Source organism: Crinia signifera, chromosome 7 (genome assembly GCF_055691185.1).
Source record: "Crinia signifera chromosome 7, ASM5569118v1, whole genome shotgun sequence".
In the NCBI taxonomy this organism is placed as follows: domain Eukaryota; kingdom Metazoa; phylum Chordata; class Amphibia; order Anura; family Myobatrachidae; genus Crinia; species Crinia signifera.
The window spans coordinates 31001173-31027799 of NC_139223.1; the positions used below are offsets into that span (position 1 = coordinate 31001173).

Here is a 26627-nt window from a genome sequence, read left to right on the forward strand (position 1 = left end):
TACCGCCTCTGTGGGCCATTTAACATTGATTCCTATGGAAATATCGGGTCAATTGAGGCATTGAACAGTAAAATCGGGTCAATTGAGAAATTTAACATTGATCCCTATGGGAAATCGCGGGCATCGCGTCGGTCGCGTCGCACCCGATTTTTAGTGCATTCAATGGCCGCGATGCCCGCGATTTTTTTACCTGCGATGCCCACGATCAAAATCGTGGGCGCCACGCTAGGTAAAGAGTACCGAATGTTCTAATCGACAAATAAAGTCTGTGCGGATCCAAACCCCCTTTCTTTGTACAACTGGTTTTGTGTATATATGAATGAGTGTCAGTAGGCTGAGAAAGGTTTTAGTATACCACTCATTGTTTCCTTTTGTAATGGTTATATCCAGAAAATCATCTGACACCTGGCTTATATTGAATGATAGCTCTATATTGCATCCATTTGTGTTAAGGTGGGTGCAGAATTTGTTAAACTCTTTTTCAACCCCCTTCCAAAAAAAATTAAATATCATCAATGTAATGGGCCCAGGACACCATATTTGCTCCGAGCTGGGCATTACTCCATAGGTGGTCCTGCTCCCACTTGCCCATAAAGATTATTGCGTATCTCGGAGCAAATCTGGTGCCCATCGCCATGCTCACCTTTTGGATATAAAAGCCAGACTCAAAAGAAAAATAATTATGGGGGTGTGGCTTGGTTGGGAAGCCGAGCAGACATTTTGGAGAGCTGCTCCCACCTAAACTGATCCAAAACAGGGGATTCTACCTCCCTGGTGGACTCTACAAATTGGGGCTGCAGTCTCACAGCTCCAGTGTAGCCCCTTGCACCTGGCAATATCAGCTTCAGAGCCGGGTGTCCATTGGTTTGGATGCTGCGGGTTAAGGCCTGCAGGTGACATCAAGCCGGGACTTAAAGTAGATACTGTGGCCGCCTGCTGGACCCTCGGATCCTCTTGACTTACCTGGCGGCGTGCTCCTGCTTGAGGGACGACCTGAGGCTGGCGAGCACAGCGAGCCCCGCGAGGGGACGCAAATTACTTCACATGTATTCTGCGTCCCCTCGGGGGGCTCACTGCGCTTGCCATGCTTTGGGCTCGGTGGCTCGCTGCGCTCGCCACACTATCTAAAATCAACTCCACGCCGACGTGGATAGTGGGGGTATGAAAAGGTTGGAGGATGCATACCACTGTGCTCGCCACGCTTCTGGTTGGCGTTGATAGTGGGGTGGCGTTAACAATGGCGTGGCATTTAACATACTGTAGGAATCATCCATCAGGGTGGGTGTACAATTAAAAATCGGGTCTGGGGGTGCATTTAACATAGGAATCAGCCATCAGGGTGGCTGTACAATGGCAAATCAGCTATGATCACGTCACATCGCATGCCATTATAATGCGATATAAAAATTGTATAGTCGGCTCTTAAAACCCTAAAATCGGGTCCCATCGGGTTCCATCGTATACCTTAATTAGGGGTATACGATGCGACCCGATGGGCGCCGTGATAATACACAAGTACCTCTTTTGATTCATACCCTATGATGAGTTGGCAAAAAAATTTAGCCAAGAGTCAGTACCCTACCACTCTTGATCTTACAAAATGTAATTGGCAGATTCCCTTGACAGAAACTGCTAAGGCAAAAACAGCCATCTATACCCCCAGATGGCTTATTTTAGTACAAAGTGCTGCCATATGGTTAACATGGTGTCCCAGCAACCTTCCATAGAGCTATGAATCAGTTGCTGCGGCCCCACAGAGAATGTGCAGCTGCATACAGTATTTAGACAACATTGTTATCTTCAGCTCTGACTGGACATCACACCTACCTAAGGTAGAGGCCATTTTAACGTTTCTACAGGCACGCAGATTTACTGCCAACCCTGAGAAATGTGCCATTAGTATGGTGGAAGCCATGTTTTTGGGGTACATTGTGGGCAGAGGACAAGTTCAACCTAAGCCAAGTAGAAACAGTCCACACCTGATCAAAACCTAAATCTAAGTCACAACTTAGGACATTTCTCAGTCTGGTGGGATATTATCGCAGGTTTATTTGAGATTTTGCCACTATAGCGGCTCCACTAACCGAATGTCTTAAAAAACAGACAAGATAACATGGTCTTGACCAGTGGAATCTGCATGGCAGAATTTAAAATGTGCTTTGTGTACCGAGCCTATTTTGCAAGCTACTTACTTTAATAAACAATTTGTATTACTGACAGATGCCTCTGTGACAGGATAAGGAGCTGTTCTTTTTCAGGAGGTAGATGGTGAGGAGAAGCCCATCCGCTACCTTAGCTGTAAGCAGCGGCGTAACTATAGCACCGCAGCCCCCGCCACCGTGGGGGGGCGCTGTGCATGTGGGGGCGCCGGGGGCGGCGGTGCTATAGTTAAACCCCCCCTCAATCCCCCGCAGACTTACCTATCGCGCTGGTCCCGGCGGCTCCGTTCTTCTGCTGAGGACCACCACAAAATGGCCGCCCCCATATAGCACACAGTTCTCTGAAACTGTCTGCTGTATGGGGGTGGCCATTTTCTGGTGGTCCTCAGCTGAAGAACGGAGCCGCTGGGACCAGCGCGATAGGTAAGGCTGTGGGGGATTGAGGGGGGTTTGCATGGGCGGCGGGGTAGGGGTACTTGGCGGGGGGGCGCCCCCCCCGTAACGGCGGGGGGGGTGCCCAAAACGTAGCTACGCCACTGGCCGTAAGTTACTGCCCAGAGAGCGCTAGTACTCAACTGTGGAATAGGAGTTGTTAGCAATTAAGTCGGCAGTTGAGTCCTTAAGATAATATTTATTAGGACATGAGTTTTTGTTGGTCACAGACCATGCCCAATTAAAGTGGATGCATACAAACAAAGAGGTAAATGCTCGTATGACCCACTGTTTTTTGACCTTACAGCCATTTGTGTTTGACTGTAAGCGGTGCAACCTTGTTGGCAGAAAGATCAGCTCAATGCTGATGCCCTTTCCTGGAGGCTTGTAGATTCTGATCCTCCAAAGCAACCTTGTGGTGATGCTAGGTGAGGAGGAGGAAGGCGATGTTAATGACCTCTGGAAAGTGGTTGAGGGCTTTGCACCCAGGCAAATGACACAAGTATGAGGTGGGCAAGGCAGTGAGCTTGCCTGAAAATGTAGTAGCTTCACCAGTATCTCTCCATATGGGAGTAATTTGGAGGATACATACCAAGTTTTGGAGTAGTAGCAGCAACCTAGCTTTTTCAATCATCAGCACCTGTGCGCTCTTGATATAAGTGTTTTCAGGGCAAAAGGAAAACGCTCTTGATGGTGGATTAGCTGCCCAAGTGATAAGCCAGGCTGTGGGATACAGTAGGGACCACTGGAGCTTCATGAAGTTCTTGTATTATACCGGGACCTGTATGCTGCAAATGCTTTAACTTTCATTACTGTGATGATTACGTGGTATGCTGTTTACCTGAAAAATAAAGATCAAGACCTTGGGAACCCACCAAGAGTGTGGCTCCAATGACCTCAAACTCTGTGGGACAAATCCATCACCATAGTTACACAGGCAACACTATACATTCATTTTAATGTAGTATAACAATACAGGCCCTGCTGCTGATAGTAGCAGAAGTAATCAACAGAGTAACAATGACTACAAACCTCAGTTATAAGTATTGAGATAGAGTGCTGTAGCCTTAAATCCTTATGTAAAATGCCATTGCTGAAATTTGTAGCAATTGAAAAATATGCATTCTCTAAAGGATAATCACAACCTAAGACGAAACAAAGTTTAGTTTTAAAGGATTCATTATAGGCCAAGCTGTTCATTAAGACCCTTTGTTGCCAATATTTCCAAGTTAAAGAACCACCATGATTCAGTTGCAGTAGAAACATACTGTATGATAGCTTCTGACAACTCCTGGTGGTCAATCAACCAAATACTAACCAGGCCCAACACTGTATAGCTTCCTAAACCAGAAAACATTAAATGTACTTTTCTTCTTCTCACAGTTTGTGAGCTCCCCAGTCTATGTGCTACCTTTTCCGATCTTGCTTCTTTTCACCCGATTCCGATGGATTGGGCCAACAAATCTGAAATTGAAAAGTGGCCAAATTGGCTGTGTTTGACATCTGATCAGATCAACTGTGCAGTCCTGTGCACATCGGGTCAGAGCCGGAGATCCGATGTGTAGCACATAGGATAAATCACAATCGGACCTTCAACGGCACATCACGGGTCACATCATATGTAAGCCCTCCCGGGGAGCTGCCGGAGGGAGTTCAGGGAAAATTGTATGCAACTTTCCATTCAGACAATTTGCAGTAGTGTATGAGGGCCTTAAAATACCATATTTAAAGATTAAGGGGGGTATTCATTTCGGAATGTCCTGACAGTCGGAATCCTGGGCCATTTTTGTCCGATCTGACAGTAACTCGGCGGTAGGAATTTAATGTTCCGACAGTCGAGTGTTGGAAAGTTCACGGATCAACGGAAAAAGATGGAGATTGTCGAAAACGGCTGAGAATTTGACAGTCTGTGACATTTTTGGACAAAACAAATCCAACTTTAAAACAAAAGTCAGATCTGGCTGCCTTCAATGTTGTCAGTATCATCAGCATTGAACAGGCGAGTGATTGAATACACCCCTAATAGGCACAGATTGAATACCCCCCTAATAGGCACAGATTGAATACCCCCCTAATAGGCACAGATTGAATATCCCCCTAATAGAGACACATTGTAAAGTACAAGTTAAAAAAGTTTACAATATAAAACTCTGAAGCATAAAAAGAACCAGATGAAAACAGAATCTTTTTAATGACCGTTGAGTAAATCAGTTTCCCAGAGCAGTTTGCTTGAGCGCTGTGATGACATGCTATTATAGTTGTCCTTAGAGGTCATTCATTAGCATACTGTATAATGACAGTACACAACCCTAGATGTGTATATAATCTGTTTCTGATAGATAAGAAGGCTGGAACAGGAATGTTCTACGGTATGCCAGCTATTGCACAGTATTGTACACCACAGCAGAGCATTAGATACTTATTTCAGATGCATTTGAAAATATAAGGAATATTACTGAAGTTTTGCACTTGCAATAACTCAGTATCAGCACACTACCGTGTACAGTACAGTAGGTAGAAAATTAATTTGCGAAGATAAATTGTAACAATTTGTGTATACTTTATTTCAGCAAAGCGTCAGTTACACTGTTTGCATGTACAGGTAAGTGAATTTTTTTTTATAATTTGGCCAGTTCAGCAAGTTAAGTGTTTATCTTAGAACTAAAAAAAAAAAAAAATCATAAGGTTATTGTAGAAATATGCTTGCCTAAAGTACTCTCTTCCAGCACCTGATGTTGTATGGCATCTGCGATGGCACATTGCTTGCTGGAAGAGCGCTGGTAATGTCCATCTCAGTAGCGCAGCGCTGTGAAGGAGTGCCAACGGCAGCAGGCGGGGTCAACAGCAGCGGCAGGATTTGAAAAAAAAAATCACTTTAAAATACTGAGTTCTCTCTTAGCCAATCAGAGGACCATCCAGTGTTTTAAAGAGTTTTTTTTTCAAAATCATTTTAGGTAAAATCACTATCGATCCAACTTATCCTGATGAACAGCCCCAAAGGTCCAAGTGGGGACTGAAATGTCAGTGGGATGGTCTGTGCTTGTACATGTACAAATGTTAGTGTTTCTTCACAAGACTGGAGAGCACAGCACATTGTAATAATGACAGAACAGTTTGAAATATATATCTCAGTTGTAGCTTGAATTTTGTTAATATGCTGTCATTGATGTTTGTGTCCTAATTTAACCCCTTGAGTGCCAAGTGAAATTGTCCAAATAGGTGTGAAAATTGCCAAATAAACATTGTTATTCATTATAATGATTTTTAATGTTACCTTATATAGCAACTATTATTTTTTTTTCACAACACATTTCACATTTTTTATTTGCATTTATATAACAAATGTGAACAGCGCTGGGATTTTTAGATGATATTCTGAACATCTCACAGAGAGATGCTGGCGCTCAAAGGGTTAATATAAAAGCTAACACAGTTGCAATAGCAATTATTAACCCCTTCCCGACATTTGACGTATATATACGTCATGGCCGGGAAGTACTTCCCGACACATGACGTATATATACGTCATGACTTCTAACTGTCACTGCGTCTAGAGACGCAGTGACAGAGGGACGATGTCTGCTGCCCCTGACAGCAGACATGTCCCTGCATGCCCAGGGGGGGCTGCGATGCAGCCCCCCCGTCGGCGATCGCTGTGATTGGCTGTTCAGTGTGAACAGCCAATTACAGCGTTTTCTGTGTCACCGGCGAATAATGTTCGCCGGTGACACGGGATCGGAGGTGATTGGTGCTGTAAAGTACAGCACCAATCACCGCGGGGTGTAAGGGTGACACTGGTGTCACCCCACCTCACCCCGCCCGCCCTTAAAGGCCGTGATTGGTCCGTCGGACCGACGGACCAATCACAGCCATGGAGGGGGGTTTAAACTAACGGGGACTACACTGCAGACGCCATTCCGGTCTGGAATAGCGTGCAGTGCGGTCACCGTGCCCAGCTGTCGCCATTTACTGACCAGAACCTTGCTCAATACTTACCTGATCACTGCTTGGGATCTTGCTTCATCTTGTGACATCCTGTGCTGTGTTGTGCTGTGTTGTGCTGCTGCAGTGTCATCGAGTTAGAGAGAGAGAGAGATAGAGAGAGAGAGATAGAGAGGCCTAGTGACAGAGAGTGCTATATTTTGTGCTGCTGCAGTGTAATAGAGTTATAGATAGAGAGATAGAGAGAGATAGAGAGAGATAGAGAGAGATAGAGAGATAGTGACAGATCGTGCTATATATTTTTTATATAACTGACTGCTGCCCCCCCTTTTGTGCTGATCAGTATAAATTAACTGATCAGCAACTTTTTGGGGGCGCAGGGTATTTTTATATATATATATATACCTGTCAGTGCTGCTGCTGCAGTGTCATAGAGTGATAGATAGTGAGAGATAGAGAGAGATAGTGACAGAGAGTGATAGAGACTGCTATATTTTGTGTCTGCTGCCCCCCTTTTGTGCACCCCCAGCAACTTTTTGGGGGTGCAGGGGTTATTTTTTATATATATAACTGTCAGTGCTGCTGCTGCAGTGTCATAGAGTGATAGATAGTGAGAGATAGAGAGATAGAGAGAGATAGTGACAGAGAGTGATAGAGAGTGCTAAATTTTGTGTCTGCTGCCCCCGCCTTTTGTGCTGATCACTATATCTGAGGTGATCAGCAACTTTTTAGGGGTGCAGAGTTTTTTTTTTTATATATATATACCTGCCAGTTGCACTGTCAGTTGCACCAAAGGTTGTGCACCTGCTGCCCCTCACTGGTAATCAGTGTCGCATCACTGATCACCTTTTTTTTTTGTGTGTGTGCTGTGGGGTCTTTTTTTAATTTTTTTTTTACACACACTGTGATTTTGGGGGTGTCCTGTGGCCGCCGTGCGCTAATCAGTGACGTACATCACTGATCATCTTTTTCGGCACAGGGTTGATCTATTTTTTTTTTTTTTTATCAAATTCCTGTTGCCTTTGAGCGCTGTTCAGTTACTGACCAACATCTGTGCTCAATTTTTGGCGCAGGACCTTTTTTTTTTTTTTTTAACCCCTTCAATTTTTTTTTTTTAACCCCTTCAATTTTTTTTTTTTTTTAACCCCTTCATTTTTTTTTTTTTTGTATAAAGTATTTTTTTTTTCTGCACTACATACACACTACACACTACATACCCCCCTGGTTGAAATAAAGTTTGTACCCCCCCCCCTACACTATACACGTGTTGAAACATTTCACTACCAGTAACACAAAAATAAAAATGGCATCCCAAATGTCATCCCAAATGTCATCCCAGTCATCCAGAAGAATGTATTCAGCAGAGGAGGCATATGCCATGCTTGCTTCTGACTCTGACACAGCCAGTGATGCAAGCGGGGAATTTGAAGGATTCGCCTTAAGCTCCTCTTCCTCCTCTGGTGATGAGGGACCCCCTCAAAGACGCCCCCGTAGAGCAGCTGAGACCCCCCCCCAATAATTGATCTCGTATGGACCCCACCACCAGACAATTTTGAGCCCCAGGTTCCTGAGTTTTTGGCCATGCCAGGAATCCAATTTGATTCCACAGGTCTCAGAGAAATTGACTTTTTAAAATTATTTTTCTCTGATGATTTTATAAATTTAATGGTGGACCAAACTAATTTATATGCCCAGCAGTTTATTGCTCAAAACCCCAAGTCATCATTTGCTAGGTGGACCCCTGTAGATGCAGTAGAGATGATGACGTTTTGGGGTCTGGTGTTTCATATGGGCATAGTAAAAAAGCCAGAAATTAGGCAATATTGGAGTACAGATGTTCTGTACAGCACCCCATTTTACCGTATGGCCATGCCCCGGGCTCGATTTGAGACGATCCTTAAATTTTTGCATTACAACGATAATGCACAGTGCCCACCCAGAGATGATCCCACCTTTGACCGGCTATTCAAAGTCAGGCCGGTCATTGATCATTTCAGTGCCAAATTTGAAGAGATGTACATCCCAGATAAATTCATTTGCATAGACGAGTCCCTTATACATTTTAAAGGAAGGGTTAAATTCCGCCAGTACCTTCCCAGTAAGAGGGCAAGGTATGGCATAAAAATGTATAAGCTGTGTGAAAGCACCTCAGGGTACACTCACAGGTTTAGGGTATATGAAGGGAAGGATTCAAGAATTGAACCGCCAGAATGCCCCCCCTCCCTCGTAGGTGTTAGTGGAAAAATTGTCTGGGATTTAGTGCACCCCTTCCTGGATAAAGGTTATCACCTCTATGTGGATAACTTTTACACTAGCATCCCCCTGTTTAAGGCCCTTGGTTCAAGAGGTACAGCAGCTTGCGGTACTGTGCGCAAGAACCAAAGAGGCCTCCCAAAAACGCACATTGCCCAAGTAATGAGAAGGGGTGAAAGCAGGGGAATATGCACCGAAAATATGTTGTTGGTCAAATATAAGGACAAGAGGGATGTCCTTATACTGACAACAATTCACGGAGACAGTACCACCTCCGTCCCTGTACGAGGTACCAGTACCCACACCTCAAAACCTAATTGTATCCTGGATTACAATAGGTACATGGGCGGAGTGGATCTTTCAGATCAGGTACTGAAGCCGTACAGTGCCCTGCGGAAAACAAAAATCTGGTACAAGAAGCTGGCCGTGTATATCATCCAGATGGCACTGTATAACGCTTACGTGCTATTCCGTTCTACCGGCCAGAGGGGGACATTTATGCACTTTCAAGAGGAAGTCATAAAGGGCCTAGTATTTGGGAACCAGCAGGCAGAGGGCCCCAGTACTTCTAGTACTGGCCCCCGTATTGTACCAGGGCAGCATTTTCCGAACGAAATCCCCTCCACTGCAAGAAAGGGCAGGACACAAAAAAGGTGCAAAGTTTGCTATAAAAAGGGAATAAGAAAGGAAACTATTTTCCACTGTGAAACTTGCCCCGACAAACCCGGCCTATGTATAAAGGAGTGTTTTAAAATATACCACACATCTATGGATTATTAGGTTCATCATTTCACCGTGCTTCGGGGGTCTTGCTAATGCCACATAGCACCCACCAACATTCCACCAGAATCTGAGCTGCAAAATCCAAAAATCACTCCTTCCGTTCTGAGTCCTGCCATGCACCCAACTGGTATTTTTTGGTCACATGTGAGGCATTGCTGTACTCGGGAGAAATTGGGGCACAGATTTTGGGGTGCTTTTTCTCCTTCATACCTTATGAAAATGAAAAATTTTGAGCCAGAACTGCATTTTTGTGTAAAAAAATGTAATTTTTCATTTTCACTGCCCACTTGTATCAAAATTGGTGAAACCCCTGGGGGTTTGAAATGTACACTATACCCCTAGATGAATTCCCTGAGGGGTGTAGTTTGCAAAATGGGGTCACTTGTGGGGGGATTCCACTGTATTGGTGCTTTGGGGGTCTTGCTAATGCGACATAGCACCCACCATCATTCCACCAGAATTTGTGCTGCAAAATCCAAATATCACTCCTTCCCTTCTGAGTCCTGCCACTTTTTGGTCACACATGAGGCATTGCCGTACTCGGGAGAAATTGGGGCACATTTTGGGGTGCTTTGTCTCCTTCATTCCTTCTGAAAATGAAAAATTTTGAGCCAGAACTGCATTTTTGTGTAAAAAAATGTAATTTTTCATTTTCACTGCCCACTTGTATCAAAATTGGTGAAACCCCTGGGGGTTTGAAATGTACACTATACCCCTAGATCAATTCCCTGAGGGGTGTAGTTTGCAAAATGGGGTGACTTGTGGGGGGTTTCCACTGTATTGGTGCAACATAGCACCCACCATTCATTCCACCAAAATCTGTGCTGCAAAATCCAAAAATCACTCCTTCCCTTCTGAGTCCTGCCATGCACCCAACTGGTATTTTTTGGTCACATGTGAGGCATTGCCGTACTCGGGAGAAATTGGGGCACAGATTTTGGCGTGCTTTTTCTCCTTCATACCTTCTGAAAATGAAAAATTTTGAGCCAGAACGGCATTTTTGTGTAAAAAAATGTAATTTTTCATTTTCACTGCCCAGTTGTATCAAAATTGGTGAAACCCCTGGGGGTTTGAAATGTACACTATACCCCTAGATGAATTCCCTGAGGGGTGTAGTTTGCAAAATGGGGTCACTTGTGGGGGGGTTCCACTGTATTGGTGCTTGGGGGGTCTTGCTAATGCGACATAGCACCCACCAAAATTCCACCAGAATCTGAGCTGCAAAATCCAAAAATCACTCCTTCCCTTCTGAGTCCTGCCATGCACCCAACTGGTATTTTTTGGTCACATGTGAGGCATTGCCGTACTCGGGAGAAATTGGGGCACAGATTTTGGGGTGCTTTTTCTCCTTCATACCTTCTGAAAATGAAAAATTTTGAGCCAAAACTGCATTTTTGTGTAAAAAAATGTAATTTTTCATTTTCACTGCCCAGTTGTATCAAAATTGGTGAAACCCCTGGGGGTTTGAAATGTACACTATACCCCTAGATGAATTCCCTGAGGGGTGTAGTTTGCAAAATGGGGTCACTTGTGGGGGGGTTCCACTGTATTGGTGCTTGGGGGGTCTTGCTAATGCGACATAGCACCCACCAAAATTCCACCAGAATCTGAGCTGCAAAATCCAAAAATCACTCCTTCCCTTCTGAGTCCTGCCATGCACCCAACTGGTATTTTTTGGTCACATGTGAGGCATTGCCGTACTCGGGAGAAATTGGGGCACATATTTTTGGGTGCTTTTTCTCCTTCATACCTTCTGAAAATGAAAAATTTTGAGCCAGAACTGCATTTTTGTGTAAAAAAAATGTAATTTTTCATTTTCACTGCCCACTTGTATCAAAATTGGTGAAACCCCTGGGGGTTTGAAATGTACACTATACCCCTAGATGAATTCCCTGAGGGGTGTACTTTGCAAAATGGGGTGACTTGTGGGGGGGTTCCACTGTATTGGTGCTTGGGGGGTCTTGCTAATGCGACATAGCACCCACCAAAATTCCACCAGAATCTGAGCTGCAAAATCCAAAAATCACTCCTTCCCTTCTGAGTCCTGCCATGCACCCAACTGGTATTTTTTGGTCACATGTGAGGCATTGCCGTACTCGGGAGAAATTGGGGCACATATTTTGGGGTGCTTTTTCTCCTTCATACCTTCTGAAAATGAAAAATTTTGAGCCAGAACTGCATTTTTGTGTAAAAAAATGTAATTTTTCATTTTCACTGCCCAGTTGTATCAAAATTGGTGAAACCCCTGGGGGTTTGAAATGTACACTATACCCCTAGATGAATTCCCTGAGGGGTGTAGTTTGCAAAATGGGGTCACTTGTGGGGGGGTTCCACTGTATTGGTGCTTGGGGGGTCTTGCTAATGCGACATAGCACCCACCATTCATTCCACCAGAATCTGAGCTGCAAAATCCAAAAATCACTCCTTCCCTTCTGAGTCCTGCCATGCACCCAACTGGTATTTTTTGGTCACATGTGAGGCATTGCCGTACTCGGGAGAAATTGGGGCACATATTTTGGGGTGCTTTTTCTCCTTCATACCTTCTGAAAATGAAAAATTTTGAGCCAGAACTGCATTTTTGTGTAAAAAAATGTAATTTTTCATTTTCACTACCCACTTATATCAAAATTGGTGAAACCCCTGGGGGTTTGAAATGTACACTATACCCCTAGATGAATTCCCTGATGGGTGTACTTTGCAAAATGGGGTGACTTGTGGGGGGGTTCCACTGTATTGGTGCAACATAGCACCCACCATTCATTCCACCAAAATCTGTGCTGCAAAATCCAAAAATCACTCCTTCCCTTCTGAGTCCTGCCATGCACCCAACTGGTATTTTTTGGTCACATGTGAGGCATTGCCGTACTCGGGAGAAATTGGGGCACAGAATTTGGGGTGCTTTTTCTCCTTCATACCTTCTGAAAATGAAAAATTTTGAGCCACAACTGCATTTTTGTGTAAAAAAATGTAATTTTTCATTTTCACTGCCCAGTTGTATCAAAATTGGTGAAACCCCTGGGGGTTTGAAATGTACACTATACCCCTAGATGAATTCCCTGAGGGGTGTAGTTTGCAAAATGGGGTCACTTGTGGGGGGGTTCCACTGTATTGGTGCTTGGGGGGTCTTGCTAATGCGACATAGCACCCACCAAAATTCCACCAGAATCTGAGCTGCAAAATCCAAAAATCACTCCTTCCCTTCTGAGTCCTGCCATGCACCCAAATGGTATTTTTTGGTCACATGTGAGGCATTGCCGTACTCGGGAGAAATTGGGGCACAGATTTTGGGGTGCGTTGTCTCCTTCATACCTTCTGAAAATGAAAAATTTTGAGCCAGAACTGCATTTTTGTGTAAAAAATGTAATTTTTCATTTTCACTGCCCAGTTGTACCACAATTGGTGAAACCCCTGGGGGTTTGAAATGTACACTATACCCCTAGATGAATTCCCTGAGGGGTGTAGTTTGCAAAATGGGGTCACTTGTGGGGGGGTTCCTAACTTTTAGCATCTTATGGTGCCTAGAAACCTACATGGTGCCTAAAAAATAATCTCATAAAAAGGAGGCTCCAAAATCAAGTAGGTGCTCCTTCTATTATGAAGCCTGTGGTTTGGTCAACGTGCACACTAGGGCCACATATAGGATATTTATGAAAACAAAAGAATTGGGGGAATCAATTTTTAGTCACATTTCTCTAGTAAAATGTACTGTGTTCCTTAGAAAAATGTATTAAAATTGCAAATCTGCAAAAAAAATGAAATTTTGAAATTTCACCTACACTTTGTTTTAATTCCTGTGAAACACCTAAAGGGTTAACAAACTTCCAAAATGCTGTTTTGAATACTGTGAGGGGTGCAGTTTTTGAAATGGTATCATTTATGGGGGTGTCTCACATACAAGTCCCTCAAAGTCACATCAGAACTGAACTGGTCCCTAAAAAAATCAGTGTTTGAAATTTTCTTGAAAATTTGAGAATTTGCTATTCATATTGTAAGCCTCCTAGTGTCCAAAAAAATTAAAAGGAAGTTGAAATAATGATGTCAACATAAAGTAGACATATGGTCTATGTTAGTTATTAACTATTTTGAGTGGTATGATTATTTGTCTCACAAGCAGAAAATTTAACATTTTGCAAATTGCTAAATTTTCCATTTTTTTACGACATTTTGGTATTTTTCACAAAAAAACAAAGACTGTAATCGACCCAAATTTACCACTAATTTGAAGTACAATGTGTCACGAAAAAACAATCTCAAAATCACTGGGATAAGTAAAAGCAAAAAAAAGTTATCCCGACTTAAGTGAGACATGTCAGATTTGAAAAAAAGGGCTCTGTCAGGAACGCAAAAACTGGCTCTGTCAGGAAGGGGTTAATAAATTAAACTGTATTTACAGAAAAACCTGTCTGGACTTATAGGAAATTATCCATCCAACTATATAACGGCTGCACAGGTTTGTTTTTGCTTTGGGCAGCGGAGTGGGAGGAGCTAATATTATTACTCAGGCAGAGTGGACCAAGGGCCTGATTCAGGTTTAATCAGTCCCCTGCAAATTCACTGCGGGGACCGATGTTTCGGGTCTGCACATGTGTATCAGCAAATATGTGCAGACCCGATGTGCAAATGCCTTCTGCGACTGTCACAGTCATTGAGGTGTTTGCACACGGCGGGGCAGGAAGTGTGTGTGTGGGGTGGGGGGGCTGTCACATGGGCACACCTAGCGTTTCCTGGGTGTGCCCACAAAAATGGTTGGTGCACCATGAAAAAAGCTGGGTGTCCCCATGTGAACGCATGCGTGGGAAGCCTGCATGGGGCAGGTGGCTGACATCACATGATTCTCGTTCTTTCCGATGTTCTCGTTCTTTCCGAAGCAAATAATAGTCAGTCTAGAATTACTTTTATTTGCGAACAGGGAAAAAAATAATTTGATGGTCGGCGACCATCAAATTATTTTTCCCATGTACGCCCACATGTGAATGGATGTGTAAGCTACACCTCCATTTGCCTGCTGCGCGGACGTTTACCCGCTCGCTAAGCGGCGAATGTACACGTGATTCAGGCCCCAAATGTAATAAGCGTCAACAAATGGTAAAGTAGAGAGAGATGAAGAGTGGTAAAGCACCAGCTAAACAGCTCCTTACTGCTATGCTACAGGCTGTGTTTGAGAAATGACAGTTAGGAGCTGACTGGCTGGTACTTTATCACTCTTCCTCATTCTCCACTTCATCACTTGCAAAGGCTGAATACCTTTGGCACACTGTGTCGACGTGTTCAGGATTGCACTCAGGTAGTAGCAGGAGCTCAGGATCACATTGTGGGCCTTATTCTAGTTCACTCTTTCTGACAAATTCCTTCTTAGATGGACAAAACCATGTGCACTGCAGGTGGGGCAGATGTTACTTGTGCAGAGAGAATTAGATTTGAGAGGGGTTTTACTTCAAAGTGAGATCTATATTGCAGTGTAAAAATAAAGCAGCCAGTATTTACCCTGCACAGAAAAAATAACTCACCCAAATCTAATACACTGCACATATTACATCTGCCCCCCTGCAGTGCACATGGTTTTGTCCATCTAAGAAGGATTTTGTCAGAAAGAGTGAACTAGAATAAGGCCCTGTGTGGCAATGGTGGACAGAACTGACCGTTGCACTTGGGTAGCAAAAGGGCCAAATGATAGATAACAAACTGCTGCAGTTGTTCCTTCTACGCCCTCATTGCTTTCATGTATTACTGATATGTGCCCATTTTACCAACAGATCAATAGTACAGTATGCATCTTGTCAAGAGTAATTCAGATTGAAAGATACATTTTGCATTCCATAATATTTGGTGACTTCATTCATTGTTACAACTAGGCACATTATAATCCATACAAAAGCATAGAGGATTCCTGCATCAGTCTTTAATTTTTCGTGTACAAAGACTTTCCTATCGCCACTTAAATGGCTGTATTACGGGGATAATGTCCCTTTATTACGTTTTTATACAAAGGAGGTGTTACCCACTACTTAGTATTAGACAGATTCATAACAAGAAAAGATAAGTATTCATGTTCATGTGGGTGCACTGAAAGTCACAAGACCATTCATAAAATATAACTTTTAATGATATACAGTAAAAACTTGTGAAATATTAAAATATAGTGAATAAAGATAGAAAGACCAAAAAATATTAGAAATAAAATATAAGTGGCCGCTGCTTCTCTATGTCCACCTTTTGCAGGGATACATTTTCCATGTATGCCTTAAAGTCAAAAGGGGTAGCTTCTGTGTATCTTCTGCTAACTTGAAAGTTCAGTGGCTTTATGTCTAGCCCTTTAATGACACTTTGTATTTTCTCCAAGAGTTACAGACATCAAGTTATGTTTGCAAAAGAAAAAAAGTATATATATATATATATATATATATATATATATATATATATATATATATAGAGAGAGAGAGAGAGAGAGAGAGAGAGAGTTAGAGTTCTGTGAGTAGCAGCACTCCGTATTCTTCGCTGAATATCCACTGGAAAAACGTAGGTGCCCCCCGCTGTGTTTGCCGAGAGGTGCCCGGGGTATATGGAGACTGGGTAGTGGCGGCACTCACTGAAATAAAGACACCAGGAGTCTGGATGATAACCCAACGTTTCAAAGCCGGTGCGGCTTCTTTATCAAGGTGCAGAAGACAAAGTGACTAGTTACAACATATACCTTTATACCTCCCTACTTGGTGCTGCATCCCCGCCCCCCCTCTGTTCTGGATCACCTGACCTGTCGTCACGGCGCCGTACTTGGTGGTGGACGTGGGGCCGACCTTACATCACAGGTGTGTAGTATCTAAAAAGATTATGGTACATAAAATATATGGATAAGTTCAATAAATAGTGCACATAAATTCAATAAAAGGTACTCAATGCCGAGGCATGGCAGTGCAAATGCATATACAAAAAAACAATTGTGCGATTAAAAAACCAAAACACATAAAAAAAAACTGTGAACATGCAAATAAAGTGTTTATAGTGCATGATATAGGTATGAGAAGTAGCAGAGTTTTAAGAAAATGGAAAATGTTCTACAACCACAACCACAACCACATTGAACATGTGTAGAATATTTGTGCATTTTAGTTATATTCTGTGTATTAAATGTAAAAGGAGGGGAAAGGTATTATTCTGCTCTGTCACAATCCGAGTACTGAAGCCATGTACCTTACCAGCTAAGTGCCTGCGCAGGCTAAACTTGTGTTATAGGTCCCGGCGCTGCCGGCATCCTGTAAGCTGTGGGCCTCTCTCCCTGTCATCTCTCAGTCCTCTCAGCGCTGCTGAGTCCGTGGCTGCGTGGCGCACCACTTCCCTCATCACCAGTGACAGCGTCCAGTGCTCAATAGACTCCCTGTCCGCTGCCATTGCTCCTGGCCACAAGCATGGCAGATACAAACATACTTTCCCGCCTTAGCCTGACATGGGGGCTGCCATGTTTTCTCGGTCACATGTCTGCCTCACCCAATGCTAGCCTGGTTTGATCTCCCAGTATACCTGCCCAGCCAATCACGGTTACCCTGTGGGTATGAGTATCCTGGGAGCTCTCACTCCAGTGCTAGTGCTTCATTTGTCATTCTGATATGCAAGTGTTGTCTGCTGGTATTCTCTCTTTACTGCAGTGTTCCATCTAGGTGCTCCAGTCGCTGAACCATGCGGGCTCACCATCGCCTGTGTCCATCCGGGCTCACCATCGCCTGTGAATATCGGGTTCACCATCGCCTGTGTCCAGCCAGGGTTACAGTCCTGTGTCCATCCAGGCTCACCTGTGATTTCACCTGTGATTCCACCTGCTGCCATACTTACCTTCCAGCTTCAGCCTAGCTCCATCGATGGTCCACCATCAATCCTAATCCGATACTCCGGTTTTCATCTCCAGCTGTCTCCATCCATTCCATCTGGATTCCACAGCTCATCCTCCGGTCCGATACTCCAGACATCACTACTCCATTATCCATCCGATGTTCCACCATTGATCTGTCATCAGTGCAAGTAGTATCGCTTCCTCATTTTAGAGACTGTATTGCCATACCACCGCTTAAGCATACTGCCTGTACCATCTTTATTCATCTAAAATAAACCAGTTGTATTTTATCATCGTCTGCTTTTCCCTGGGTGCACTGTCGTGCTCATATGCACAAGGGTCTCCTCAAGCCTGCCAGGTTTCATTACCAACCCAGACCCCCACCAGAGGTCTTAGTCAGGCTGACTCAGACCCCTGGTGTGACATTCTCCCTCTTCTGATAATTATTATTATTATTATGATGATGATAATTATTATTATTATTATTATTATTATTATTATTATTATTATTATTATTATTATATTGGTACTTTTATTGTCTTGCAGAATCCCATGGAGAACATTACTTATATAATAGAATTCCATATTGTGCCATTTTCCATGAAAGCCGGTGATGGACCCCTTATTTTCTGTGTTTTTTTCCTAGTATTTCTGTTTGTAGTCCTGGTGAATACGACTATAATAGCAGTTATATGTCTGGATTCCCGTTTACACACCCCCATGTATCTGTTTCTCTGTAACTTGTCCTTTGTAGACATGTGCTACACAACAGTAACTGTCCCCAAACTGCTGGACATATTACTATCCGGGAATAACACAATGTCCTTCCCACAATGCTTCACTCAGGTGTACTTCTTCCTCCTAACTGCCAGCTCCGAGGATTTACTACTATTTGTGATGGGGTACGACCGGTACATCGCCATCTGTCATCCCTTACACTACCACCAGATACTGAGGAAGAAGGTCTGTATCCTGCTGGTGGCTATGATCTGGCTATGTGCATGTCTAAACTCAATGATGTGTTCAGTTTCAATTCTTAAAATGTTCTTCTGTCGATCAGACACCATCTATCAGTTCTTCTGTGATGCTAAAGCTCTGATTAATATCGCCTGTTCTGGCACAAGCATGTTCTATGTCATTATATATGTAAACATACTTTTAGTTGGTGTTTGCCCAGTTTTCATTAATATAATGTCATACAAAAAAATTGTCAGTGTTATATTGCATATTAAATCAAAGGAAGGAAGAAATAAAGCTTTCTCCACCTGCTCATCCCACCTCATCGTCATGACCATGTACTATGTTAATGCTATATCTGTCTATATGATACCACCATCAGACCAATCCAATTTCCTCGAACAGATATTGACTGTGATCTATACAACAGTGATCCCCGTGGTCAATCCTCTCATATATAGTCTCCGTAATCATGAAATCAGGAGAGCACTTCAGAGATTAGTGGCACCGTTGGTTAAGTCTCACTAACACATACTTAGCCCCTTTCTTGTATCCATGTACATAGGTCAAACCCTTTTCTGGTAACTGTCCTAGTTGATGGCTGGTTCCATCATCATGCAAAACAGAAGTTCCCACTGGGCAGGAAATAATGTCATCTGAGATGCAAACATACTGGGATTCTTTGTGTTCCTGGTGTTGTCTTGCCTGGTCATATTCCTGATTTCAGCGGCATCGAGTACTGCCCAGCCTGTACAACCCTCCTCAGTTTGTGCCTGTAGTACAACAGGGCAAATTAGGAGTTGATAGCAGTGTGTAAATGGCAGCCACCTTACCACTGTCAAATTTGTTTGCTGTTTATGTTAAATAACCAGCAAAGAAGGTGGGTATCGGCTGGGTCTGTTTTATAAGTCTGGCATGTTTTTTTTTTGTTGTATAATATTTTGTTGTATAATATGTATTGATGGTAAACAGCATCCATCAAAAAAAGGCAATGTAAAGACCAAATACAGAAACATAGAAACATAGAATTTGATGGCAGATAAGAACCACTTGGCCCATCTAGGCCCTTATTCTGGTTGGTGCGGCCGGAGCCGCACACGGTGCTCCGGCCGCACAAACCAATCCCCGCCCACGAGACGGATCGCCACGGCCGTCCGTACACGGACGGCTGGCGATCCGCATAAAAATGGTGGGGCGTACGCCTCCACCATGGTGGGAGCTGCCCCCTGCATTCGATGGTCGTCGACCATCGAAGGCAGGGCCGCACGCCACAGCAGCTCCTGCAAGCTGAGACCACACGGACAATCGTCCGTGTGATAGCTTGTATGGGGGCTAAGAGCTGACATCCGGCGACGTCAGCTTTCCGCCCCCATCAGTGGCGTCATACCCTCATTAGCATGCATACGCCCCGCGTTTGCATGGGAACGCCCATGAAACGCGGGGCGTATACATAGGGAAATGAGGGTATGAAGCCCCTCACGCCCCTATACGCCCCCTTTGCGGCGGACGAAATACGTCTGCGGCGAATGGGGCTGCACATGCGCAGATTGACCTCTGCGCATGTGCAGACTAAAAACATCGGCGGTACGGCCGCACGCGGGCCGTACCGTCCGATGCAGAATAAGGGCCATAGTCTGCCCCTTTTTTTAAACATGTTACCTCAAACCATATTTGATCCTTATTTTTTTGTAAGGATATCAGTATGCTTATCCCAAGCATGTTTAAATTGTACTACTGAATTTGCGTCTACCACCTCTGTTGGGAGGCTATTCCACTTATCTACTACTCTTTCTGTGAAAAAATTCTTCCTCACATTTCCCCTGAATCTTCCTCCCTCTAGTTTCAGTGCATGTCCTCGTGTTCTGTTGCTCCTCTTCCTGTGAAGAATGTCTCCCACCTGTACCTTGTTAAAACCCTTGATATATTTGAAAGTTTCTATCATGTCCCCCCTTTCCCTTCTCTGCTCTAAAGTATACATATTAAGATATTTTAGTCTTTCCTGGTACGTTTTGTGATGTAGGCCATGCACGATTTTAGTTGCTCTTCTTTGGCATTATTACGTCTTTATTTATACTGCTGATACCTCTCCGTATGCAACCAAGCATCTGACTTGCCTTCTTCATTGCTTTATTACATTGCCTGGGGAAAAGAAGGATAGTGGATAGTTCCGAATGATGACCACAACACACCCAATGTAGCAAATCACAAATACATCCATCATACAAATACAAGCCAAGAGAGCACTCTCCAAGAACAAAACACACACCAAAAACAACAACAACAACAGATCAACAACAGATCTCGACGCATCGAGACCGCTTATAATATGTACAGCATAATTACTATAAAACCATAAGTGAAGTATATTTAACTAGAATTGTTGAGAGGGGTATATTTCTCAAAACTTCCAGATTATATTTAGGGTTTTTCAAAATAGAATAGGGGAAAAAAGGTAAAGGAAGAATAAAGAGAGAAGAAAAAGAGAGAGGTAATTGATCAACTATGGGAATTCAATAGAGAGCATAAGAGATAACAAAGCATAATAGTATTACATAGCTGTGTACAACGTGGACATATAGGCCGATATGTAATAGGGTGCGATTTTTAGACTTTTGCGATTTTTTGTCAAAATTGACCAAAATCGCATTTTTTCTAAAAATCGCACATGTAATAGGATGCGAGTCGCGGTAAAAATCGCATTTTTTACCGCGAAATCGCACATTTTAAAGATGCGATTTTCAGGCACACTGAAAATCGCATCCAGATGTTTTCCCATAGTAAACTATAGAACTCGCATATGTAATAGGATGCGAGTTCTAAAGTCGCATATGGGAGCTTAAAAAAAATCGCAAAAAATATAGACCAGCTTCTGACTGGCGATTTAGGCAGAAACATGCACAGATCATTGAGATCTGTGCATGCTTCTGCTGTAAAAAAATAGTTAAAAAAGAAATGTAAATAAAAAACTGGCGTGCTGTCCCCCTCCTAAGCATTACCAGCCCCGGGCTCAAAAAGCCGGTGCTGGTATCATAAAATCAGAGGGACAAACAAATAGGGGTCCCCTTGATTTAATGAAACCAGCACCAGGCTCAAGGTCCGGCGCTGGTTCCCAAAATATGGGGGACAAAATGACTAGGGGTCCCCCGTATTTAAAGAACCAGCACCGGACCCAAACAGCCAGCAGGGTAATGCCACAGCCGGGGGGAGACTTTTTATACAAGTCCCCCCGGACAAAGCATTCAGCCCTGTGGCTGGTCAGCATGGGCAGGGGTCCTGGGGAAGTGGGGACCCCCCCAAAGAAGGGTTCCCCCCCTCCAGAACTTACCTGCCCATGCTGAAGCCCGGGGCTGTCCTCCATGCCCCTGGGCTGTGGGCATGGAGCTGATTTTGTGTAAAATCAAGTTCAATTTATTGTTTTTAACAGTGGTACTACAAGTGCCAGCAAGCCTCCCCTGCAAGCTGGGACTTGGAGAACCACAAGTCCCAGCCTGCAGGGCATTAAAGGGCCCGCTGTAACTTGTAGTTCTACTGTTAAAAAAATAGTACACAAAACACACACTGACACACATTTTAAATAAAAGTTTAATACACACATCACACACACACTCATACTTACCTATCTTTATCCCGTCGGTAGGTCGCTGGCTCCGGTGTCGCTGGCTCCGGTGTCGGCGGCTCCGGTGTCGGCGGCTCTGTGTCGGCGGCTCCGTGTCTCTGCGGAGACATGTTGCCTCTTCAACGCCGGTGCTTAGAATGATTCTATTGGCTGCTCCCAGCGGCGCTTCTCATTGGCTACTGAGCAGCCAATAGAATCATTCTGATGTTAGGCGCTGAAGATCAAACATCTCCAGCGCCTTTCATCATATTGCCGAATGGAGCTGCCGGAGCCGCAAGAGCTTGAAGATAAAGAAGAAGAGAGAAGAGAGAAGAGAGAAGAGAAGACAGAAGACCATCCATGGTGGACCTGGTGAGTAGGATTTACTTCCACAGGTCCAACATGGATTATCGTCGGACAGGACGCCGACCCCAGAGCCGCCGACACGGAGCCGCTGACACGGAGTTGCCGACACAGAGCTGCCGACACCGGAGCAGCCGACACCGGAGCCAGCGACACCGGAGCCAGCGACACCGGAGCCAGCGACCTACCGACGGGATAAAGATAGGTAAGTATGAATTTGTGTATTAAACTTTTATTTAAAATGTGTGTCAGTGTGTGTTTTGTGTACTATTTTTTTAACAGTAGAACTACAAGTTACAGCGGGCCCTTTAATGCCCTGCAGGCTGGGACTTGTGGTTCTCCAAGTCCCAGCTTGCAGGGGAGGCTTGCTGGCACTTGTAGTACCACTGTTAAAAACAATAGATTGAACTTGATTTTACACAAAATCAGCTCCATGCCCACAGCCCAGGGGCATGGAGGACAGCCCCGGGCTTCAGCATGGGCAGGTAAGTTCTGGAGGGGGGGGAACCCTTCTTTGGGGGGGTCCCCACTTCCCCAGGACCCCTGCCCATGCTGACCAGCCACAGGGCTGAATGCTTTGGCCGGGGGTCTTGTATAAAAAGTCTCCCCCCGGCTGTGGCATTACCCTGCTGGCTGTTTGGGTCCGGTGCTGGTTCTTTAAATACGGGGGTCCCCTAGTCATTTTGTCCCCCGTATTTGGGGAACCAGAACCGGCCCTTGAGCCTGGTGCTGGTTTCATAAAATCGGAGGAACCCCAACTTGTTGGTTGCCTTGATTTTATTAAACCAGCACCGGCTCTTTGAGCCCGGGGCTGGTTATGATCGGGAGGGGGACCCCACGCCGTTTTTTTTTTTTTTATATCGCACATTTGAAAATGTGCACATTTTCATGACTGAAAATGCGCACATTTTCATTACTAAAACTCGCCCGAAATCGCACCACATCACACTTTTTTCCCGTGAATTCGCATCTCATGCGATTTTGTGCGATATGGTGCGATTTTTGGACTAGTCTTTATATGCTGGTGAAGCTTTATATTCAAGCCAGGGATACCAAGTGGCTACAAATTCAAACAATTTCCCTATTGATGAAAGGAGTAGATTTTCCATGGACATAAAATAATCTAATTTAGAAAACCAGGCGTGACATGGAGGGGGTGTAGCTCTCCACAAAACAGGAATCACAGCACGTGCCGTATTGCTTAAATACAGCAACAGTGAATTCTGAAATTGGGAGAAGGGATTAGAGGAGTAGTTTAATAACCAGAAAGCTGTGTATCTTGGAATTGAGATATAAAGGATATCATGGGAAATTTCACTTACCTCTGTTCAGAAAGTCTTAAGAAGTAGGCAGTCCCACCAAATTTGGTGGAAGGATCAATTCGCTGTGGAGCACCGCCAGCATTGCAATAAGACAGAGGAATACATTGCAAAATGGGTTAGAACTTTATATTGGGTTTAGGAAATGTCTCACTTTTAGAATCTTCCAGAAATCTAATTGTGGGATGTTCCATCTCTCCTGTAAGTCAGAGAATTGTCTGATTGAGAGGGGAGCCACCAGCTGACAAATCCTGAAGAGTCTGGCAACTGCCCACTTAGAGAAATGGGACAGTGTCAACCCAGTAGGAAAGTCAGAATTTGCCAGAAACGATGTGAGCAGACCTAATTTGGAGGTTAGACAACCTTCTGTAGGACCTTCCATACAGATAGAGTGGGAGATATTGTCGGATGAGGAGTCAGGGGCCTCAGAAGGCTAGGGATACAGTGAAAAATATCAGGTAATTGCTGCAAATCTAATCCCTCCAGAGCCACCCATTTATTGACCTCATGGTATCTAGTCCAATCCAAAATCCTATTTAAAAGGATTGCGTGGAAATTAGTATTAATGTTTGGAAATTGTAGATCTCCAGTGTGAAAAGAGTTGCAAAGTATGGTGCGTCTAAGTCTGGGTGATCTGTTGAGTAAAAAAATTGTTGGATTAAGGATTGAACTGAATGAAGCCAGGAGTCAGGAATATGAATCAGCAAGGTGTCATGAACCCCGGTTCTCGCACTGCTCGCATGCGCCCCTTACCGGCACGCTGGGGTAGTGTCCTCCGTAGGTCGGCTGCCGGCACAGTCGGCAATCCCTGGCGTGATGCCTTTTGCTTCCAAGTCACCCCTGCGTCACTGTGAGCTCCAGGTGTATTCCCTGATCAAACTGCGGGTCACATGATCCAGGTAAGCTCCAACTCACTTCCTGGTCTGTGTGCTGCTGCTGCGGCTAATCCCATCACCTGCGTCTGATTCCCTAATCACCTGGAGGAATAAAAGCCCAGCTCACAGTCTCCTCCTTGTCTTGAACAACTCGTCAGTTTACCTGTGAGTTATCCAGCGTTAAGCTCCTGTCAAGACTCCCCACGTGCTCCAGAGGTCCGGTTTCCTGAGTCCGCTGTCACCTGTGTTACTCTCAGCGTCCTGGTCATTCCACTCCTGCCAGAAGTCTCCACGTGTTTCCATCTGCCGTGTGATCCTGTCTTCTCGTGCAGCCCAGGTTACTTACTCAGTGTCCGGTTATCCGTGGGTTCCGTGCCCGTCTCCCCTCGGCTCTCAAGCCGCTCCAGCGATCCCCAGTGATCTCCAGTACCGGCTCCCTAGCCGCTCCAGCGATCCCCAGTGATCTCCAGTACCGGCTCCCTAGCCGCTCCAGCGATCCCCAGTGATCTCAAGTATCGGCTCCTTAGCCGCTTCAGTGACCCCCAGTGTCTCCAGCGTCTCCCTGTGATACCTTCGTGTCTTCCCCGGCTTCCAGGCCGCATCTCACATTCCTCAAGTACCCTCCGTGTTGCTGTATAGCATTCAGTGCCATCGATCACCATCGATGGTTTAAGTACCCCATTAAAGACTCTTGTTGTCCAAACTCTGCTAAAGCCACAGGGGAACCTGGGCAGAGGGCCGCGACCTGGTCGGCAGTTGCAGCGAAGTCCATATCCCCTTGCGGGGGTCCCTGGTGAATACCACTGTCGGCTTAGACCCCGCGCCTCTGCTTTAGGTCTCAGCCAATCCTCTGTGTCCCCGGCAGATCATCTCCCTCCAGCCTCCGTGCATGAGCTCCAGCTACCTCAAGCCTCCTCGCTTCCAGTTCCCTGAGCCCTCCACTGGCGCACCCAGGTCAGTGCCGGGAACACAGACAGTCCAGGCCGTGACAGATTGTTCAAGACCGATGGACTCGGCACGCGACCATAGTGTGGGGCCAGCGGCTCTCCAAGATGTCACCTCGCGTATAGAAACACAAGAAGCGACGCAGCAGCAGGTGATTACATACCTCCAGGATGTGTCCACTTGTCTGGATTCCCTCCAGCAGTCCCTCCGGCCACCTCCGCCACCGGTATCTAATCAGCCTGCCACTCATGCCCCAGCATATATTCCTCGTCTTCAGCTGCCTACTCCTAATAAATATGATGGCAATCCTAAAGGCTGTAGAGGCTTTCTAAACCAATGTGACATCCAATTTGAACTTCTACCACAGAACTTTCCGACTGCCAGAACCAAGATAGCATATATTGTCTCCTTGCTGACTGGTTCTGCCCTAGATTGGATATCATCCCTCTGGGAAAGATCTGATCCAATTCTCACCAATTATGACAGATTCGTCTCTACCTTCCGACGGATATTCGATGAGCCAGGAAGGCCTGCATCAGCCTCTACAGAAATTCTCCGCCTCAAACAGGGCTCTCGTTCCATGGGCCAATTCGTGGTTCAATTCCAGACTCTTGCCTCCGAGCTCAAATGGAACAATGAGGCGTTAACAGCCGCCTTCTGGTTGGGCGTTTCAGAACGCATCAAAGATGAACTTGCCACCCGAGATCTCCCAGAGCAGCTTGAAGAATTAATTTCCTTGTGTGTCAAAATAGACCTGCGCCAAAGAGAGCGAGGTTTAGAAAGATTAAAGAAAGTAGTTCCCCGAGTTCCGCCTCTGCCTCAGCACCGTCCTGCGACAACCGCTACAGAAGAACCTATGCAAATAGGTAGATCTAGGTTATCTACAGAGGAACGGTCCAGGAGGCAAAAGGAAAAATTATGTATCTACTGTGCCGCCCCCGGTCACTTCATTGGGTCCTGTCCCGAGCGTCCGGGAAACGCCAAGCCCTAACCTGCAGTGGGGGAGTCAGGTTAGGTTGTCTCAGTAAAACTCCTCCCACCACTGACTTGATTCTACCTGTTGCCCTTGTGTCCCCTGTGGGTACCCTGCAAGTCTCAGCCCTGGCAGACTCCGGGGCTGCAGGGAACTTTATCTCAGCCGAGCTGGTAAAAAAGTGCAAAATTCCAATTCTGCCTCTTTCC

The 26627-nt window shown here is 44.9% G+C and overlaps 1 protein-coding gene across 1 annotated transcript; it reads left to right on the plus strand.

The window, feature by feature from the left end:
- The first annotated feature begins 17943 nt into the window (after positions 1-17943).
- LOC146021151 (olfactory receptor 1496-like) lies at positions 17944-18876 on the plus strand. The gene has a single exon (XM_083154950.1). The coding sequence runs from the start codon at positions 17944-17946 to the stop codon at positions 18874-18876; it is 933 nt and encodes a 310-aa protein (XP_083011076.1).
- The last annotated feature ends 7751 nt before the right edge of the window (positions 18877-26627 follow it).